Source organism: Osmerus mordax, unplaced genomic scaffold, assembly GCF_038355195.1.
Source record: "Osmerus mordax isolate fOsmMor3 unplaced genomic scaffold, fOsmMor3.pri Scaffold_170, whole genome shotgun sequence".
NCBI classification, from domain to species: Eukaryota; Metazoa; Chordata; class Actinopteri; order Osmeriformes; family Osmeridae; genus Osmerus; species Osmerus mordax.
The window spans coordinates 1,657-24,657 of NW_027120482.1; the positions used below are offsets into that span (position 1 = coordinate 1,657).

General features: G+C 41.3%; 1 protein-coding gene across 1 annotated transcript; it reads left to right on the forward strand.

The window, feature by feature from the left end:
* Positions 1 to 249: 249 nt before the first annotated feature.
* On the forward strand, positions 250 to 2,665 carry LOC136939308 (zinc finger protein 862-like). Its single transcript, XM_067232049.1, has 5 exons — positions 250 to 852; positions 973 to 1,196; positions 1,307 to 1,524; positions 1,617 to 1,754; positions 1,962 to 2,665. The coding sequence occupies exons 1-5, from the start codon at positions 250 to 252 to the stop codon at positions 2,327 to 2,329; spliced, it is 1,551 nt and encodes a 516-aa protein (XP_067088150.1). The 3' UTR covers positions 2,330 to 2,665.
* Positions 2,666 to 23,001: the final 20,336 nt, after the last annotated feature.

A 23,001-nucleotide genomic window follows, 5' to 3' on the forward strand; every position in this document is an offset into this window, starting at 1 on the left:
TCAGAAACAGTGCATTTAATATGATTCAGAGTGCTTCCATAGACCCAGATGAAACTTTACGTTTGGGGGTTAAAAAAAAAAAAGATCTCACTGAAATGTACTGTGTTGTATGCGCGTGGCATTTACACGAAAATTAATTTCAGAGTGGACAGGAAGAAAGGCTTGAAGATAGGAGAGACATATACAAATGACTACCAGGCAAAATAGTTCATACACTACATAGCAGAGGGTTAGGGTTAGAGAAGAAAGATGAGGGCAAGACTATCAGATGGCAAGTTCATCTCGGTCACGTCAGATGGATCCCTGGACAGTGCAGTGATGGAAGAAGAAATTGTCTACGTCAGGAGTGCCAGTGAGGGGAAGGTCAAAGTTGATTTTGTTGGGGTAAAAGCTGTCTCAAAGCCAGATGCTACAAATATAGCTGAAGCAGTATGCAGTATAATGGAAAGTGGAGTCAGCACTGATTGGAAGAACAAGCTAGTGGCGATCACTACAGATGGAGCATCTGTAATGACAGGAGTAAACAATGGTGTGGTTACAAAACTGCGTGCAGACAGACCAAATGTGCTGGGGATCCACTGCATGGCCCACAAGCTAGAGCTTGCCTTTTCAGATGGAATAAGGAAAAATGTGATGGACAGGAAAGTTGAGGACCTGTTGAGTGGACTCTACACCTTATATCATAAGAGTGGAGTGAACAGGGCCAGCCTAAAGCAACACTGCAGTGAGCTCCACATGAAGGCTTTAATGCCAACCAGAGTAGGTGGAACCCGGTGGCTACCACATCTCTTCAAAGCACTTGACAATTTTCTCAGGGGATATGCTGGCATTGTACGCCACTTAGAGGAGAAGGTATGTTAATTTATAGCCTACTAAAACCAGCAGGGTAGATGGATTATTTAATGTTTGCTTTCTTTTTCTCTTCATCAGTTTTAAATGCTGTCTGATATAATTCAGTTGTTTTGTTTGTAGTCCCAGGAGGCCACGAACATCAATGCTGTTCTGAGGGCAAAAGCCAAGGGGTTCCTCAAAATAGGCAAGGATGGTGGAGTTCTCAGACTTTGCTGCCTTCTCCATGACACCATCTATCAACTGAGCAGCCTCTCCAAGTCACTGCAGAGGTCAGTGTCAACCCTGGCTGAAGCTCAGAGCTGCCTTTCCTCCACTCAGGCTGTTATAGAAAAGTACAAGTCAAGGTATGTATGATATGTCCTACAATTTAGGATTTGATTTTAGGTTGTGTTGGTGTGTTTTCACTCAGTATAAACAAAAAGACGCCCATCCATCTATCTCTGCACAACTGTAGACCTGGGCCTAAGCTGAGAGCAGTGCTGGACACAGACACCTATGAGGGAGTCCTCCTGAAGCCTACTGATGCCGACCAACATGACAAGGCAAAGAATGAGTTAATCGATTCTCTGTGCCGGTGCATCACTGCTAGATTTAGTGATGTGAACAGTGGTGTCCTGCAGGCTATGCGGCTGACCAGTTTCCAGTGCTGGCCAGAGGCAGACACAAGTTCAGGTTGGCAATTTAAATGTAATGAACAAATCTTTACGCATTTTATGTTTTAAGACAACTGCTTAACCTTTTATTGTTTTCCCTTTTGTTTTCAGAATTTGGTGATGAAGAGGTAAACAAACTCATTAGTCACTTCCAACCTATTTTACTGTCTGCTGGAGTGGATGTGGAGTTGATCCCTGATCAATGGACAATTCTCAAGACTGAACTGTACACAGCAGGATTCAGCCAAGGTACTTGGAGAATGAAGTCTGAGAAAAGAAATCTCATACTGATATAGCTTATCAACAGCATTTTGTTTATCAAGAATCAGAGTAAATGTCATTTGTTAAAGGAACAATCCAAATTTGATGCCATCTTTTAATAACTTAAGACGCATTTGAAAATGTATAATGGTTTGCCAGTGCATAATGCATATTGTCTGTCTCACCCTGCTACAGGAACCTTTGAGAAGACCTGGCCTACTGTAAACAGAATGCTGCGCCATCGGTGTCCGGATGTCCTTGATCTTTTTGATGCTCTCCTCACCATCCCTGCAACTACAGCTGACTGTGAAAGAGGGTTCAGTGTAATGAAGCAGGTAAAGAGTGACTGGCGCTCACGCCTAAAAGGTGAGACCCTCTCTGACCTCCTTAAAACCCAGTTGTGCTCACCTGACATCAAAGACTTTGATCCAACCAAAGCTATTGACATCTGGCATTCTGACAGTTTGCGCTCACGCAGGCCTGACTTTCGGCGCAAACATGAAACAAAAGCAACAGAGAGTGGCTCAGGTTCTGATAGCACCTCTGAAGAAGAAGAGCTCTGAAGATTCAAATGATAGAAAGATCCCCAATGTTTGCACTTTCTGTGTATATTTTGTTGTATAACACTTTTGATTCTTTTCCTTTGTTTTGTTTGTTTTTACCTGCTAGTGACTTTACCCATTTCAGTACAAGCTCAAAATAACATTGAACCATCCACACAGGAAATGCAGGATTGTTGCATCCTGCATGTTGCATGATGACATTAACGTGATCACTTTCAGGAGATTGATTCCATGGATCATCAGTGGTAAACAGGACACGTCATAGAAATGATTGTTGTGATGGAATGTCAGCAGAAACGGTTGAGACGTTTGTTGGGACAAGCTAATGATTGTTGCCTAACTGGCATATTGTTGTTATTAGCCATTTACAATAAATCGTGTCCTTACTTAGTCACGTTTTGATGATTTCACATACCCTTGCATCATACTTCTGTGCTTCATTTTATATGTGTTTTTCATGCCAACAATGTGAATACAATGATCAAATGCATCGAGTGAAACTCATTATTCTTATTTTTACCGGAACAAATTTGGCTAGTAGAAATTCTGAAGTTACCAGCCACATTGGCTGGTGATCAAAAAAGTTAATTTAGAACCCTGTCGAGAACATGCTCATGGTCAAATGAAAGCAGTTGTAATGTACGCATGATGAACGCATGCTATGCTGCAGTCATTGAACTGGAACAGACTGCAAACCCATCCCTAAACATTAGCCTACTCTCAAGCTGTGTGTTTTTTTTATTCTTCTGCATGGACCTGTGACAAGCTGCTCTGACACTGATAGTACCGGTCAACCTGTCTTTGTTTGAAACTGGTGGACAAGAAGATACAGCATTCATCCATTCAGTACTTTTATCATTATTCCAACAATATTTTAGAAATCTGAAACACCTGCCAGAACAGCAGTCTACATTAGACCTACAGTCGACACATTAGACGTACAGTCAGATGGATTACATAACGGTTGACCAGCATAAACACACAGGACATCGTAGTAATTATACTGTTGGTACTATAACCCCATCGCTAAAATGCAGTCTTCGTTTGACTGTTTTAATCGTCTGCGATCAAAAATAAAAGACTAAACTACTGATAACATACAAGTCTAAACTAGTTAGCTAGGCTAACACTATCGCTATATCCGATGCCATTAGCAAAAGCTACATATATTACATACATTTATAATTATGAATAAATGAGGAGGCGTAACACTTAAATACCTTGTCTAACAGAGTACCCGGGGCTCTGGACGTCCGTTTGGCAATACGGTGTACATCGGAAATTGTAATTAAGGGTAGCTCCTGTAAACACCGAAGGTGGCCATTACTACGCTGTGTTTACCTCAGTAGCGGACGGCCGGAAGTAGTTACATCTGTTTTGTAGAACCCGGAAGAATGTTGCGCATAACCCCTATTAGCCTGCCCCGGACCAGGCTAGTTTCGAAGCATACGTTACCATAGTAACCGAGTTCGAACTACGTTGAGCTAGCTTTATGGAACCGAATGAACTAAATGAGTCAGACTAACTGACATAAGTCTGGCTTATTCGGTAAACTCTCTTTATGGAACAGGCCTCAGGAGAGTTCCAAGCGTCAACAAATGTAAAACTGAACTTATTGCTGATTTAACATTATGATAAAAACACAATAGTGAGATGTAATGTACAGTAGGCTACGATGTACGCTGATATTATTATTAGTAGATGTACTTAGGGAAACAGTCATTCATTTAGCTAGTCTAGCTAACTAGGGAGTAGGGACACAGCTAGTAGTTACATAATAAACTACTCCATCGCCACATTATATCGAACCTGCTCGGTGAATCTTGATTTCAGGTTGAGTAACAACGTCCAGCAACCGTTGCAGTCGCGCACTCTCCTCCTTCGAACGAGAAATCTCCTCCTCGAACTCTGCAAACGATTTTTCAGCGGCAGCAAATATCTCCAAAGCTGCTGTTGTTAATCGCTCAGTGATAAAATCCTTGAACACCTCTAGTTTGGACATTTTGGTGGTGCAAAACTCGAATAGTTTACTAAATTATAGCTCGAGAAAGTTAGCTTTTTCCTTCAAGCGCTTTCTTTCTAGCCGGATGTACACAACTCAAGCTGTTCCGGTGATCAGTGCACTGGCTTCTTCTACATTTACATTTTAGTCATTTAGTAGGGATGGGACGTATGGCACTGACGCATCGATGCTTGTGTCGCAAAACCAATACGCACAGTTTCGAAAAAGTGTTTTGGAGCTTGTATCAAATTACGAAACCACGTGATAGATGACGTTCAATGCTTCAAACGTCACAAACTGGTTCGAAGTTTTGCTGCTCTTCTGAACCAGAGCCATAGAAGGAACGAAGCCACCGCTTCTTGTTAAAGACAAATCTCACATTGCCAGAGAAGCAGCACCAGGCATCGCTCGAGTTTCTTCCATCAGTCATTATTATTTAGCCAAATCCGTATTGTAATAATTATAAATCCGTGCACTTGAGTGTTGTGTTATTTACATTTAGTCATTTGGCAGACGCTCTTATCCAGAGCGATTAAGTAAGTACAGGGACATTCCCCCCAGGCAAAGTAGGGTGAAGTGCCTTGCCCAAGGACACAACGTCATTTGACACGGCCGGGAATCGAACTGGCAACCTTTAGATTACTAGCCCGATTCCCTAACCGCTCAGCCACCTGACTCCCCAATGTTATTTTATTGAAATGAAAGGTAACATGATAGGACTAGGTAGGTCTATACAGTGCCCAGAAAACAAATGTTGATGATTCGTCAACATTGTCAACAGTAATAATAATTAGTAAAAACTAGAAAGGTACATTTCCTGAAGAAAATGTGTGTGTTTGCTGAAAGCAGTTGAAACGATTGTTATGATGGCTTGAATAGTGAAGAAGGTTTTACAAAAAATGTAAAAGAGGTATGTGCTTTAAAAAGAAAATGGTGAGAAAAAGTGTTAAAAGTATATCTGTCATTGTTATGCATTGCAATATTTTCTAACTGTTGAAAATGGAGAAAAAACAGTGATGAAAAGAGTATCTTATTGACTTTCATACATTTTTAATCGTTAAAAGTAGTGGTGGGCATAGATTAATTTTTTTAATCTAGATTAATCTCACTGTAATTTTGGCGTTAATCTAGATTAAAATGGCTCATTTGAATTCCACCGAAGGCATTCAGAATATGTGTGCTACCCAAATAATGACTAAAAGTAAGTCTTTGAGAACGGGTTTCTCAAGCCAGGTGGCGCATTAGACCAGGGGCTCATCTCCTGTTTCCAAAATGCATCACAAACTGCTTGAGAAAGCTGTTCTATATAATTGGTGATGAAAGTAAATTATGTTCAATAAGATGTACTTGTGTTTATTAACTGTTTATTAGATTAGTTAGCTTGGCTGATAGGGCTGTGCTGACGGGCTTGCCTCGGTTGCACTCAAACAGTAGTTTGACGACGACTCTTCCCCTGCGCTACATCAATGCTTGGCCCGGCATCTTCCGCATTAGCTAAGGGAAGCTTTGCGTTTAGGTGGTATTTGAGACTGGAAGAACTCCTACAGTAAACTAATTCCGCATAGCACAAGGTGCAAACAACCTTAGTCTTGTCGAGGTTTCCATTGGGAAGCTCCTTAAAAATACATTTTCCCTGAAGCAAACCAGGCGGCTTCATAGCTACATCCATGTTAGCACGTTACGTTTGATGTGATATTTTCATACACAAGGCATACACACAGGTTCAAAGACTCGTTCTCGCCCTCTGCAGTGCAATTCGGCAAGGTATACATCTGCGCTAAAATATCAAGGTGAAAGTCATTATTGCTTGCGTAGTACAGACCCAGCTCCCAACCCAATTTTGTGAATAAATTAACGGCAATATTTTTGTTATCGCCCGATAAGAGTCTCAGGTTAAAGCAGCGCGTTAACGCCGATAACGGCCCACCACTAGTTAAAAGTATTAAAGAATGAAAGATTGAGAAAAAGAAAAAAGTTTGAAGTTAGAAAAATGAGCAAATATAGTGATGAAGAGTATATTGCATAACAGTTTTCAATATCATAGCAGACAAAAGTATGTCAGCAGTATGAAGGTGAAAAAAAGTGTTGCTTTGAAACCAAAATGGTGAGACAGTGTTAAAAGTATATCTGTCATTGTTATGCATTGCAATATTTTCTCACGGTTGAAAAAGGAGAAAAAAAGAGTGATGAAAAGGGTATCTTATTTAATTTCATAAATGTTAGCCTTATGTTAGAGCCATTTTATTGAATTCTAAACCTTTTACATTTTTAAACCTTAGTATTAGTTAGACTTGTACACTTCTTATTTAAGATTCTTATATGTTTAATGTGTGCACCTTCCTGCCACAGTCAATTCCTTGTCTGTGTGATGTTTCTTGGCAAATAAAACCCATTCTGGAAAGTATTAATAATTGAAAGAGAAAAAAGTTTGAACAGTGGAACAGTGAAGAGCGTTGGCCAATCGGATTGGTTCCTTGTTTCTTGTAACGTAGCAACTGTTGGTCATTGTCAACATTTCTAACCTAGAATCTAGGTTTTAGGTTCAAGATGAAGGAGAAACTAATCATGTGTGCCTGCACAACCAGTCCTGTTCAGACACTTAATTTAAAGATGACATCAAAATAATAATCCATAGTGCAGGGTTGCCGATGTTGTAGTTGTCCCTGGTGAGTTTTTTAAATGCAATCTCGTCACATTATGTGAGTTTGTTGTGCAACTGGAAAAGCTAGCTACTCTAACTCAGAATGCTGCTGCAAAAAAAGCAGAACTATTGTGGGTGGTAAATAAGATCATGCTACATCTAGCCAGCGGATCATTTCTTGCAAGTGTGTCAAAGTGGTATTTTTACAGACTGTATTAACACCGTAGGCGTGAATAATGCATGCATCGTCATTGTCGTCCATCTTTAGCCGAAGAAGCTAGAGAGAAGATGCAATGGGAGATTTCCTACAGTAAGCTAGATACTGCTTCAAATTGAAAACGGAGACGATCTTTTGATTAAAGACAAGTTACTTAACCTCTGTTGTCAATATCGCCGATAAAAAGTAAATACTGTTACGAAGCATTTGTTTGTAGGTAACGAACGATAGACGTAGCCACTGCCAGTTTCGCCGTTCTATGGCAGCTACAGTACTGTATGATGACAGTCGTAGCTAGCGTTGTAAGCACTCGTCACTAGAATGGCCATAACTTTAAAACAAAAAATCATATTTCAAATCTGTCTGCTGTTCTACATTGCCCACACAATTATGTATATATATTAACTCTAACATGGCCTGTATCTTGTATTGAAAGTGCTCGAAAATTAGCTTGTCTAATGTATGGTGGACTGAGAAAACATATTTGTCAAATCAGAGCGAGCAGGTGTCGTGAGAGAATTCCTACTGTTCGATGTACTGCTTCAAATTGAAAACGGAGAAGATATGTAGAGTAAAGACAAGTTTCTTAACGTCTGTGTTCAATATCGTCAACTAAAAGTACAAACTTTTCAGTTACGAAGCTTTTGTTCGTAGTAAAGCCAGCTGCAGTAAACCTTTCGTGACCCCGGTTTGGCTGTTCGTGACTGGCTGAGTCGGATATGACAGTGTTGAGCCTCGATTTTTGCAGATTTTTGTGAAACTTTCTTAAAGAAAAATAATCTAGCTAGATTATGTACACTTTAAGTTCAATGTACATACCTTGTTTGGCCAATTAGGTCGATTGTGGAAAAAAAGTAGAACCGTTTTTAGTTATGGAGAGCCATCGCGCTAGCTTGGAATTGCGTTATCCCACTCATCACTTCAGTGGTCATAACTTTTAAACAAAATAGTCTATCTTAAATCTGTCTGCTGTTCTGAATTCACGACAAAAGTATCTAACTTATCTAACTAATCCTCTATCTTGTAGTGAAAGTGGTTAAAAAGTAGGTTTTCTAAAAAAGTAATGCAGACGGAGAAGACTTTTGTCAGAATGGCTCCGTGAAATCGTCTTGATAAAGGATGATTTGCCTAACATGATAATATAAATATTTACATCATTAGAAAGCCCTAAATCTTGTCTTTAAAATGGTTTAAACAGTTCAGGTATATTATTTGAAAAAGTCTGCATATTCAGGCAGGAAAGTGTTAATTAAAATATTAAATAACGTAGGGTAGTCTACCGTCGGAGACAACCACTACGCCTCATTCAGCCAGTTTAAACGGCTGCTATATGACGCTGTTTATTTTCAATGCGCCGATAGTTCGGCTCTTTGGGCCGGCACAATCCGGAAGAAACCACCAAAGCTTCACAAGGCATCGTTCGCCCATCCCTATCATTTAGCAGACACTCTCATCCAGAGCGACTTACAGTAAGTACAGTGACATTCCCCTGTACCTTGACCAAGGACACAACGTTGGCACGGCCGGGAATCAAACCGAGCAATTTTATCGTTCATCTGCTCTGTTTTTTTAATTTTTTTATCTGCTCTGCTATACTAGCCTGGCTCAGCCCTCCTACGTACTTCCGCTCAACTTTCATTTTGCTTCTGTACTAGGTCTGGCCATTCGGTACGTAAGTCGGATGTCTCAGGTTAATTTTCTATCGGCCAATCAGCGCACAGAGGGAGTGGCTGAGAACGATGACGTTGATGTCGTGCGCTAGTTTGTGTTGTAGTTCTGTAATGGTGGCGGAGAAAGATGCGAGCGAAGCCATTCGGTCCGTTGTGGCAACGCTGCCGAATATCCATAAGCTAAAGCCAGAGCAAGAACAAGTTTTGATGGTGGCCATGATGTTGAGGCCCTCCTCCCCACGGGGTTCTGGAACAGTTTGATTTTCCAGCTACGGCAGCTAGCTCTCTTACAGTAGTGGTGAAGGAATTGGCTAAGGCGAACGCTAGCGATTGGTTATGGCAGATCAGAGTGGCTCTAGGCATATCCAATAGTCTTAAACTTCAACAGAGTACCTGCCCACAAGGAAGTCAACGCTTGTCAATGGAGCGAGCCCAGACTCTGTACAAATGAAATGTACGAGAGTCTGGTTAGGACCAGGCTACTGCTATGCGCCCTCTGCTGACATCCTGAATGTGACTGTCAAGCTCGTGGGAGCAACTTCGGGGTCACAACACAAAAATCTATGCAAAATTGAGAAAGAAGATTTCCACACACTATTTTACTTCCCGATTCCCATGTTTAAGCACATCAAAGAAAATCAGATAACGGGTCGTTTTTTCGTTTCCGTTTTCTATTATCAAAACAGAAAACGGAAAATGGGTCATTTTCCATTTTTGGTTTTACTATTTCTAAATGGTAGTCGGGAAACAGCGTGTTTCCTGATTTTGTTTTTTTTATTTCAAAACAAAAATCCACTGGCCGCAAAGTACACGGACCCATCTGCTGTGGTGGAGTTTTATCATTCGTGGCTTGACCCTTGTGTTATCTTCGGGTCATTCTGACCCATCAGTCATTCTGACCCACCGTCGTATTGCGACAACTTTACTGCATACAAAAACAAAATGAGGAATTTTATTTTAACCGCCGGCTGTCTCAGACCCCCCACATTGCGAAGGTTAAAAGAAAATGCTATTTATTGTTTTTGTATTGGGTAAAATTGGGTAAACACAACGATGGTTCGTTGTGAACCTTTGGGTCATGTGACCCAAAGGCAGCACAAGGGTTAAGAGCTTTGGTCCCATTGGTTTCAATGGAAAGAGTTCAGTGGTAAAGCATGTAATTAACTTGATAGCGTACAATATCTGGGGAAATTGTGGGGTGTGCTTGCGTCGGTTGCAGATGGGTGTTTTTGAAACTTATATTGTACAAGTCATATTTGGGTATGCATACTTATTATTTATGAAGATTACATAGACAAAAATGTTTACATTTGTTGCTGTTCATTTACACTTCTAAAATAATAAGAGTATATGACACAGTGTTCTCTCTCTATATATTTTTTTTCTATATCAGCCTCCTTCAATCCTGGTCATTGATCCTGGTTCGATATAGGCCGACGTTTCATCTATATGGAAACAGATTATGAGGTTGAACGGATTGAATGGCCGAAAACGGGACACAATTTCCCCTCATCTGTTGTTAAAGTGTGTCAATCTAGGTGGAGAAGGATACAAGTTTAAATGCCAGACCAAGGGGGTGTTCCATCAACGTTGCTAACGCAAGTCTCGCTAACACGAGTAAGTCTCACTTGGGTAAACGTCAAGTTTGACTTAAGCCTCAAGCCGTTCCAGTAACGTTCCGTTCCACTAACAGTCAATGCTAATTCCAGGGCTGCCAACTTTTCCTTTTTGTGAGAAGTTACTGTTTACAACGTTAGCTTGGCTGCTTGTTTGGCGTTGCCTTTTCAGCGTGAGATATAAGGTGTGGCGTGAGAGCGTGAGAAATGGTTGCTTCTTTCCCCACATATTAAATACACATCCACACCACTCCCTGTTACTGCCAAATCATTTGAACACCATTATGCGATGCTAACTGATCCTATCAAAGCATGCTTAATTGTTCTTTATCGCCCACCAGGCCCGCTAGCCGACTTTGTGGAGGAGCTGGACATGCTCCTCAGCGTCCTCCCGGATGATGGAACCCCCCTGATAGTCCTTGGGGACTTCAACATCCACCTCCAAGGAACTCTGGCCGTCGACTTCTTGTCTCTCCTGACCTCCTTCGACCTGACGCTGCTGAGCACACCGGCGACCCACAAGGCAGGCAAACAGCTAGACCTCATCCTGACACGTAACTGTATCACTGACTTAACCTCTGTAACCCCACTGCATATTTCTGATCACTACTTTATCCAATTCTCTATCTCTCTCCCTCCAACTCCTTCTACCTCCCCTCCCCTTGTAACTTTCCGGCGCAACCTCCGCTCCCTATCCCCCTCCCATTTCTCCTCTATTGTAACATCCTCCTTCCCCCCCATTGACGAGTTCTCGTCCCACCCCACTAACACTGCCACCGACACCTTGTTAACCACTTTAACTGCATCACTTGACTCTCTCTGTCCCCTGTCAACCAGGCCTGCACAATCTTCTCCCTCCTGCCCGTGGCTTAGGGATGTTATTCGTGAAGAACGGTCCACCCTTCGGGCAGCCGAGAGGAGATGGCGCAAGTCCAAAGGCGGTCTGGACCTTGATAAGTATCACTCCCTCCTCAAATCCTTCTCTTCTCACATAACTGGTGCTAAAACCCTCTACTTTCTGAACAAAATGAACTCTGCTTCAAACCCCCACAAACTTTTCTCTACCTTCTCCACCCTTCTTAACCCACCTCCCCCACCCCCTCCCTCCACCCTGACAGCAGACGACTTCTCCTCCTTCTTTGAGAAAAAGTCGCCGACATTAGCAGTCGGTTCCCTAAACCCACCTTTCCTACCCTCTCACCCTCCATGACTGACCCAACTAAATGTCTAAACTCTTTTTCTCCCCTGTCTGAGGCAGAGATCTCTGACCTCATTCTCTCTCATCGCCCCACCTCCTGTCCCCTTGATCCTATACCCTCCCCTCTCTTTCAAACCATCTCCCTCTCCATCATAACTTTTCTTCTCCATGTCCTAAACTCCTCTCTCACCTCTGGCACCTTCCCCTCTGCCTTCAAACAGGCTAGAGTTACCCCTCTACTCAAAAAACCCTCCCTTAACCCTGCCGTTCTCCAGAACTACAGACCGGTATCACTGTTACCCTTCCTTTCAAAAACAATTGAACGTGCTGTATCTAACCAACTGTCTAACTTTCTCTCTCAGAACAACCTGCTTGACCCCAACCAATCGGGCTTCAAGACTGGCCACTCCACAGAGACTGCCCTCCTTTCAGTCACCACTGCCCTCCAGTCTGCCAGAGCGGCTTCCAGGTCATCCGTTATCATTCTGCTGGACCTTTCTGCAGCGTTTGATACGGTTAACCACCAGATCCTGCTCGCCAGACTTTCTGAGATGGGCATCACTGGCACTGCACTCCAGTGGATCTCATCCTACCTGTCGGGAAGATCCTACCAGGTTTCCTGGGGAGGCAAACTGTCGGGCCCTCGCCAGCTCTCCACTGGTGTCCCACAGGGCTCCGTCCTTGGACCCCTCCTCTTCTCTCTGTACACCACCTCACTTGGACCAATCATCACCTCCCATGGCTTCTCCTACCACTGCTACGCTGACGACACGCAGCTGTACCTGTCGTTTCCCCCGACCGATCCGGGGATCTCAGCTAGGATTGAGGCCTGCCTCACAGACATCTCCGCCTGGATGACCGAGCACCACCTCCAGCTGAACCTCGCCAAAACAGAACTTCTCATCATCCCGGCTAAACCCTCCATCTCCCACGATCTCTCAATCACCCTGGGATCTGCGACGGTGACCTCTTCATCCTCTGCCAGGAACCTTGGGGTTACCATGGACGACGAGCTCTCCCTCACGGCCCACATTGCTGCGGTCTCCCGGTCGTGTAGATTCACCCTCTACAACATCCGGAAGATCAGGAGATACCTGTCTGAGCACTCCACCCAGCTGCTAGTCCAAGCACTCGTCCTCTCCAAGTTGGACTACTGCAACTCGCTGCTCACTGGTCTCCCAGCATGTGCAACCCGCCCTCTTCAAAGGATTCAGAACGCGGCGGCCCGCCTGGTCTACAATCTACCCAGACGCTCCCATGTTACCCCGCTCCTCATCTCTCTCCACTGGCTACCTATCATGGCCCGTATCCGATTCAAGACCTTGGTATTGACCTTCCGAGCAGTGAACGGGACTGCACCCGTCTACATCAAGTCTCTCCTGCAGCCTTACACCCCCACCCGTCACCTAAGGTCTTCTTCAGACAACCGCCTGGTGGTCCCACCGCTCAAGACCGCCCGGTCCCAACACAAGCTCTTCTCCTGTCTGGCCCCCCAGTGGTGGAATCAACTCCCCACCTCCATCAGAGACACTGACTGTCTCTCCACCTTCAAGAAAAGGCTCAAGACGCACTTGTTCCGGGAGTACAACGGTACTTAGGAACGGTTCGCTTGACCCGATGTTAGTTTCCTCAAGGATCACAATGACTCTTGCTTAGAGACTTGTTGCTCTTGTGGTTAGTGGTAACTGATTTAAATTTTTGTTCTCGCTGTGATATATTGTTTTATTACTGTTGCTTGCTTTTTTCCACAGGTACACTTGCACTTATAGCTGTTCATGTTGTTTAATTGTAACTTGTTTAACTACATGCTCTTATGGTTCTTCCCTTTGGCACTTACTTTGGTTGTTCACAATGTGTGCTTCATGTTTTGGCTACTCGCGATGTTTTTTGGCTATCTTGTTGTTATGATCAGTGACCTATGCCCTTTGTAAAGCTCTCTCTTGGAAGCCGCTTTGGATAAAAGCGTCTGCTAAATGAATAAATGTAATGTAATGTAAATGTAAATGGTTGAAATGTGTGTCACACGGCGAAACCGTGAGAGTTGGCAGCTCTTTAATTCAAGCTAGACCTCAATAAGCTGTTGCCGCAATTAACACGGCAAGGGAGATTTTTGTCAAACCACTACGACCGTTAAAATGCGTAAATTGTAGGCCTACAAAATCTACTTAACATAACTATATAGTTATGCCTACTGATAATTAGTGTAATTTGATGAGCTGTCTGAAACCGTTCTGACAGTATGGCTCAATATTCTCAACAGGAGATTGAGAATAATAGTTCCAAAAAGAACGTGGCAGCAATTGAAAATTGTAGGATAACATTCAAAAGACTGAAGAAGGCCATGGTTAATTGTTGGAATGCTGCTTCAGCATTCCAAGTATTGTTCTTTGAATCTTTAATCAACTTATTATTTTTCTTCTATTTCTTCCGTGGCACCTTTCAGCGCCTTCAAATCTTCAGCTATTAAAACCGTTCAGCTATCAAAAAATTCAGCGGTTTCAAGCCATGGGTTCTATGACTTTTCAGCTTTGCACCTCTTATGCTTGAATTAATATAAATCAATATTCATAATATTTTTAACATGGGTTTCCAATGGAGTTCTTTCAAATCCTCTCAAACTTCTTTAAACTTCTTCAACTTCCAAATCCTTCTTCTTCCTCAATCTTTCAGCTAGAGCCACCATTTAAACTTTAAAATGTTGACAAAACCCTAAACTATTTTTAAATAATTCAGCTTTTTGATATCTATTCAACTTTTTTCAATATCACTGATTATGTTTCATGACTTTTTCAAACCGTTTCTGAGATTTACATGGGTGTGTATGTGAAAGCCTAGAGTGCAGACTGAAACGCTTAGTGGAAGGGAGCTTCGGATTTCGTTGAAAAAATATTTCTAGTTTGCCAGCATTACCACAATTTTGCAAATCTGGTGACAAAATCGTCAGAGAAAGCAAAAAGAACAAGATTTTGAAACTGCCGGTAGAGTCGTATTTCTGACCGCACAGACATATAAAGAATATCTCTGGTTTCGGCAGAGTCTTAGGTCTCGGAAAATATCCTTATTTTTTGGATTGGACGTAAAGTTTTGCGTCTAAGTTAACTTGTTTGAGGTGTGGCTGCTAGGTAAATGTTTGTTATTCTCTCTGCCCAGGGGGGTATTAGTCGTAGCTCGCTAAGTGGTTTAGCGAGCTAATTTTCAGGCTAAGATAAAAAACGCCCCTCTTTTTGGTTCGTGGAAGCAACTTTCGATAAATCACCATAGTAACATATCAATTAGCACTAACCTTCTCCAGAGCAGGCTAACGTAAGTGTAGCTGGATAAGCTTGCCACACCCCCAGAAAATAACATGGCAGCTCCCTTTTTGAGAGACCCAGTTGACCAAGGAGCTATATTTTAGTTCGATTAGTTTTCCATACCAATAGAGTTCTTCGCGATTGCCAAGATCCTTTATTTCACACGGATGAGTTCTTGTTTGAGCGATATCGATTCAGCCGACATGGACTCATTTATTTGAAAGACCTTCTCGGGCCGTACATTGCAAATATCACACGCCGCAGCAAGCTTTATGCTTTATTATGAGCTTATGCTGCTGTATGTGAATATGTAACGCTGTGTTTTACGAAATGTCTTGTCTTATCTGTTGTGCCTGTGCTTTTTATATGTTTCACTGTGGGAGAGTGGGAAATGTCATATCGATTCCTTTTTATGTCTTGACATGTGAAGAAATTGACAATAAAGCTAGGCTACTTGAAACTTTAACTGTGCTTCAGACTGCATAGCCTTGAGGTTTTTTGCGTCAGGTAGGCTATAGGCTACATTTTTATACAGTATAGGCGATGCAGAAAACATTGGCAAAGCCGCAGCATGCGTTGCTGTAAGAAAAGTTTACTTGGCGCTTAACCAGCTGATGAATCAATTCATCATATTCCCTGGCCATTGAAGGATTCATTTATCTATGTGTCTATTCCAATATGTAATAATAGTATTCAATGACACAAATCTGTGTTCTAGAAAGAGTGGTCTGGAGTCGCAGAGGTCCGATAATATCAGCTTTAATGCAGCAGTTGGAAATCAAGTACAGAGCTCTGGAGTTGTCTACGTTTCCCTACCCGCAACAGAGTTTGGGCTGGTTCACGAAGTCCAACTGGCTATCTTTCCCTGCCCCAGCATATAATATACAGTGCAATTAAAACAGAAAAATGAAAAGAGGGTTGAGCTTGTTCTCTCGTGCATCAGGGAGTTGTTCTTGCCTCCGCGTCCCACCTGCTCGGGTGCCATCTCCACCCAGATTCAAGGTTGTTTCTGAAAATGAAAAGATAGAGACACAAAGAACAGCCTGCTTCCCACACTCAGTGTGAGACCCAATGTTTAAGCCTGAGCACACTTCTAAGTTTCATAACTGTAATAAGCACAATGCATAACTTTAATAAGCACAATACATAACTTTAAGACATGCCTCCTTCATAAATCCTGTTGTTATATTCACTCGTGCACAGTGCCCGTGATGCATTCAGTGATTAAAATGCCACACATATTAATAACTGGGATCATAGTTAGTGCCGTGCCTGATATGCAGCTGGTGATTACAGTTCTAGAATATGTGTTGTAATGTATTATACATTCTTTAATCCCTCTTTTGATCTCTGAAAACACCAGAGATCAATCAACATAGCCCGGACCAACCACCGCCTCCTCGTCCTGGTCAGCCAGCCCCAGCAACGGCATTTGGAACCCCTTCGTCGGGTTATCCTCAGCCGAGACAATGATCCTGTTACACAGGGACCTGATACATGGGATACAGCAACAGTCATGTTGATATTGATATAGCACACTCTTAAGTAAAATAGCGGAAACCTTCTTAGTCCAGTACAATTCTAGTGTGGTCAAGCAGTATCACTCTTGGCCTTGTCGTAACCCTCTTTTCCGGACTCTCACATTCGTAGCAATAGCAAAAGGTTCACTGGCCCTTCTCCACCAACTCCTGCAACTTACAACTGGATTCTGGAGCAGCACAACACATGCTCCAGTGGTACCACGTACTTCCTTTCCCCAGCACCCTTAGGGCGTGCAAGGTTCTCTCGATGACCTTGCATGGTCCTGTCCATAAATGTACAACAGGCTTTCCCGAACATCGGATGATGTATTGGGGCAAGTGGGGCAGGGTCTTCAAGGGGAAGGGGGGGGGCATACCACTCATAGGTCTGATGAGGCATAGGGGCAGATGGGGCAGGGTCTCCAGGGGAATGGGTAGATCATCCAGTGAGAAGGGGGGGGGGGGGGGGGGGGCAGGGTCTCCAGGGGAATGGGGCCTTAGAACAGGGGTTAGGTAGTCAGACCCGCCGGTCTGACTCGTCCTGAAGCAGAAAAGAGTTACAGTCCCAGCATCACCTTATCTCCCATGATCAAGCAGTAACTGAGTCAAATGAGATGCGAACAGTCGAACACCAATGATTAAACACAGATATTGAAATCAAGAACCCATTTAAGGATTTAAAGTGGATATTTTTAAAGTTCAAATAAATCCCTCCTTTCACACCCTTTTAGGGTGTGACAACAAACACAAATTTAAAAATATCCCATTACTGATTACACAATGTTGGCATACAAATCAACAATAATGATGAGACTATGCAGCGTTATGGCCAAGTGGTGAGGACACACTGGACACAGTGGAAAAACCCTAATGATGTTATAGGGGAAAACCCACCGTCACTCCACAGAGTGGACATTCGACATCCATGTATCCACGGCAGACCTGGACATGCTCACAGGCCCCCTTCACCACATACATACAACTTCAGCCAAGCTTTTAGAATTGTAATAAAATTAAATAAATTCGAAACAAATAGAAAAACCAGAAATTAGACAGGATATTTTAAAGATTTCATAAGATCCCTCCTTTCATTGATAACTTTAATCAATACCCAATCTCCTCGTTTGACTCCTCCACTCTTTGGTATACTGCTTCACCTGGAACAGAATTTAGCAGAAGACATCTCTTTTCTAGTTAGCATTAGGTTTAAGTTGTGTAATTATGATCTTCTATAATTCAATTCAAATGTTGTTAATGCATCTGGTACAGGACTGGGAAAGATTTCAATCCAATGTAAACATATCTATAATTACCAGGCAGTATTGACCCTTCAGTTTTCTTATTGTTGAGCAAACACATGTAACAGCATCTAATAAGACCATACATCATCATTTGATAGTCAACTCCTATTAGTCATGCCTAGAAATGACAATCTGTTTCTTTGTTCCCTTCTTTAGAAAATCAACTGTTAGTCTAATTTCTTTCACTCCAAAAAACCTTTTCTGTCTTTTAAAACAGTTAAGTTTAAGACCAATATTGTTTTAGATTCTCTATTTTACCAAATCACAGCTCTTTTTATCAAAGATATGATCAAAGCAATTTTCATTATGCCAAACCAGAATCCGTATGCTTCTTAAATGAAATATAAACCAAATCATGTTCTTAATGTAGCTATTAACCAAACATTTTTCCCAACTATATTTTCTATAAAGGTCAGATAGGTAGAACTTCATAACTCGTTTTGCTGCAGTTCAAAACGAGCCAATTAGCTCAAACCATCATAACCACAATTTATCAGACTTGATGAGTCTTCCCAAATTATTTCAGAACTTAATGTTATAATAACCCTCTTCATAATACAACATTATCACAGCCTAACTGTTTATCCCAAACAGTATGCCAGGCTCTGATAAAACTCTCAAATAAAACTTAAAACCAAATTATAATTAAACTCCAAATAAAAGTACATTTATTTATTTTCTCTTTCTCATTTTTAACCAAATTACATCTAATACCTTTATCAAAACTCTTAAAAACCCTAGATTTTACTATTTTGACTTAAAATGTTATCCCATATACCTTCAAAGTATATTCATAGTTTCCTCTTCAAAACATCAGTGTTTAAACCAATCATCTCTTCACATCCACAAAACGTTCTTGTTTTATTTCATAACCTTCCATGATCCTCTCTAAACCAATCCTTTATGTAACTTTCCAATTGCTTCCTCATAATTTTTCACATACATTTCCTCAAACCATTCTTTGACCAACACAGCTGTTTAGCGTTTACCGTCTATTCACTTAATTTTGCTCTAGTATAACTCTTCCAATTGTATTAGAACCTATTTATAAACCAGGGGTATACCCTCTGGGATAACCTTTGTAAGATCTCGACGTAACTGACTCTTTTAGCCCCCACCTTTCTCCAACTCTCCTCGGGATTTCTTTAACTTCTTGGTCAAAGGAAAAAACACACCACACTGAAAGAAAGGGAATTGGCGGTCTGTTCAAACTATACATATTAATTTAATATATACTACATGATTTGTTAAAGTTTCTCTTCCAAACATGTTTAAATCTAGTAGTATTACTATAATCTCGGAACTTGTGTAATCTGTATATCTATATCATGTTGAGAGAACTTAATTTAGTTAGGTTTGGGTAGTGTCTGTCCCTCCCCCACTCACGTCAGGTACGTGCCTGCGCATGCGCTTAGAAACGCGCCAATTCTCTGAAGATTTTCAGTTGGAATTTCATTTTCATGCTGTGTCACTGAAGAGAAGATCGGATTTCATAGAAACAGAAAAGAAATTCAAAGATACATCTCTGCGGTAAGTGAGAACGTTTTTAATGTGAAACATTGTCTTACTGATAGCTGGGCTGTCCCCGCATTGAAATCGCCAGTTAGTACTAACCTAGCTAACACACAAATATACGAGGACCGCTTTTTACACGCTGTCAGCTTGTTAACGTTCGCTAGCTGGTCAGTTTTATACATGTGGACTGAAGCGTTTGTATAGTGAGTGCTAGCTACACGAGGGGCTAGCTGCAAATATTGCATAGCTAGCTAGCTAGCAATAATGTCCTTGGCTAGGCTTCATGGGGTAATTAGCCCACGTGTGGTGCATTCTTTTTCGACTAGCGTTAGTACAATATTTCGCCTGTGCTTATCTTTTTTCATGGGCAGTTAAAAAAACCTGTTGTAATTTTGTTATAATATTATTATTTGGTATTTTTTGTATATATTACTGTTAATATATAACCTCAGAGAGTTAAATGTTTGCAGGCGGGGAAGTAACCGTGTAGATTCCCAATATGTGGTCAGTTTATCGCAATGAACTTAGCTTCCAATTATGCTAAGACGAATTCGGACTCCTAGACGTGTATTTAATGTAGCCTAATATTTTCACAGATCCTAATTTGTTACTGTGTCCGTTTGTGGTTTGAGGGTCTGGCAAAGGCTCTATAGTAGTGGTGAGTACAATACTTTTCTATTTTATGTAGTGTAAATATTCAATGTATAGGTTTAACACTTTCTCTTGCGCGCCAATTCTCTGAAGCTTTTCAGTTGCAATTGCATGTAGTGTCACTGAAGAGGTCATACTGACAGCTGGGCTGTCCAAGCATTCAAATCGCCAGTAAGTACTATCTAAAGCAATCATTCAAACACCTTATTGTACACGCTGTCAGCTTGTTAACATTCGCTAACTGGTCATGTGCTTACATATGGACTAAGGGTGTAACAATATATCGTGGAACAATATATCCCAATACAAAAATGGTACAATATGTATCATAGAGTTATGGCAATATTTTTACAATATGACGTCCGTTTGATCCTATTGGTTGAGATACCAGCACGCGACCTACTCTGCGTCATGCGTGCATTCACTGCATTCACAGAAATCGCTTGAACTGAGTTAACTAAATTGTATGTACAACAAAGAAAGTTATTGAAAATGTTAAATGTTTTGGAAATAAATAATTTAATTTTAAACAAAAATCAAAATATCGTGATACGTATTGTATTGTACACCCAGTATCGTCATACATATTGTATCGTGAGCTGAGTGTATCGTTACACCCCTAATATATACTGAAGTGTTTGTAGAGTGAGTGCTAGCTACACATGGGGCTAGATGCAAATATTGCATAGCTAGCTAGCAATAATCTCCTTGGCTTAGCTTCATGGGGTAATTAGCCCACGGGTGGTGCATTCCTTTTCCACTAGTACAATATTTCGGTAATAATATTGGTTATAATATTATTTGGTATTTTTTGTGAATATTATTGGTAATATTTTACTTTTTAAAGTAAAATGTTTCCAGGCGAGGAAGTAACCGTGTAGATTCCCAATATGTGGTCAGTTTATCGCAATAAGCTTCGTTTCTAATCATTGTACGACGAATTCAGACTCCTAGAAGTGTATTTAATGTAGCCTTATATTTTCACAGATCCTAATTTGTTACTGTTTCCGTTTGTGGTTTGAGGGTCTGCCAAAGGCTTTATAGTAGTGGTGAGTAGGCTATTCTTCACAAGACTATTTTCTATTTTATGTAGTGTAAATATTCAATTCAAATTCCATTTTTTTTTTATCTCTCTCTTTGTGCAGTGAATGTGGAAGTGTAAGGCGTGTTCAACTTCTGTTTCAAGTAGGTCTGAACTTCTGAATCATTATAAACTAAAACATGTTAATTTTGGACGCACCTCTCGCTATCCCTGTACATATTTGACCTGCCCATGCTCATTTAAAACATGGAATGCTTTAATTGTTCACCATAATAGAGTGCATTCCACACAAGTTTCTCAGAAACCAACAGCGCTTTCTGTATTTTGTTGTCACTTATGTGCATGTAAGGATTTAGCAACAGAAAGAGACTACTTTAGTCATATTACCACACATCTTAAGAGGAATGAGAGTGTTTCCTGCATGTTTTAGGTTGCGATTTTAAAACCAATATTTATGGCACTTTTAAAAGTCATAGAAGTCGTCACCATACACCACATACACTAACTGACTTCAAACCAAGTATAGTGAGAACCACTAGACTAGCACCTCCAACAGATGCACCATTGTCTGACAGAGAGGAAGATGATAGTGATGAGGTTTCTGGCGTATGCTCGGATGTTAATGCACAGCCCAGGGAACTTGCTGGTTTAATTGAGCAACAACTTGCAGCTGCTTTATTAAAACTAGAATATTTGGTCCATGTACCAGGAACAGCCATTGATGAGTTTTTACAAGAGCTCCACCACTTGATTAGCTCTCCTACTATCCCTTTGTCTAGTAGTATTGTTAGTGACATATTTCAAAGCAACAACATCCAAATAGACCAATCGCTTATAACAGAAATTGCCACGGCAGTTTGCTCAGCTACCCCAGTGCATAAAGCTTTACAAAAGGGTGGCCCATTGAGTAATTCGTATCAACGCAGACAATATTATAAGAAAATATTTAGAGTTGTGGAACCAGCTACGTATGTCTTGGACGCAAAAGAGAATCACACATTTCAGTATGTACCAATATTGAAGTCTCTGCAGCAAATTCTAAGTCAGCAACATATACTTGATAAGGTCTTGCAAAATCATAGGGGACAGCAGCAGATTCAACATGATCAGTTTTATGAATATAAGGCCCCCCAAGATGGTTCCCATTTTCAAGAGAACGGTTTCTTAAACAACGACGAGTTAAGAATATCACTAGGCCTTTATGTGGATGATTTTGAGACATGTAACCCTCTAGGCACGTCTAGAAAGAAACACAAGCTTTGTGCAGTTTATTGGATACTTGGTAACCTCCCACCTGGTTCCCACTCATCTTTGTCATCGATTTACTTGGCGTTGCTAGCAAAAAGTGATCATGTAAAAAAGTATGGTTATACAAAAGTATTACAGCCTCTTTTACAAGACATTAAAACTCTAGAGGATGATGGTGTATATATCCCACTATTAGGCAAATCTCTTAAAGGTACAGTGCAGACTGTGGCTGCAGACAACCTGGGAGCTCACAGCATGGCTGGATTTGTTGAAAGCTTTTCTGGAGACTACTATTGCCGGTATTGCACAGGAAAGAGTTGTGATGTCCAATCCCATTGTGTTGCATCTGGTGTTTTCAACCCAAGAACTAAACAGCTTCATGAATGCCATGTAAAGTCATCACAGGAGACTAACAAAAATTGCTTTGGGGTTAAACGAGAGTGTGTTTTAACTGAACATCTCCTTTACTTTAATGTTGTCAGCGGCTATCCCCCTGATCTTGCTCATGATCTTTTTGAAGGAATCGTGCCAACCGAGCTTTCTCACTGCCTTGCATTACTTATTTCAAAGGGTTTTTTCAAATTAGATGACCTTAACAAGATCATATTGTCTTTTCCCTATAAATGGACAGATAAGACTAACAAACCACATGTAGTACCAATAAGTTTTGTAAGTCGTAAAACCATAGGCGGCAATGCTCATGAGAACTGGACCTTATTGAGGTTGCTTTCATTTTTGATAGGACCACTTATACCAGA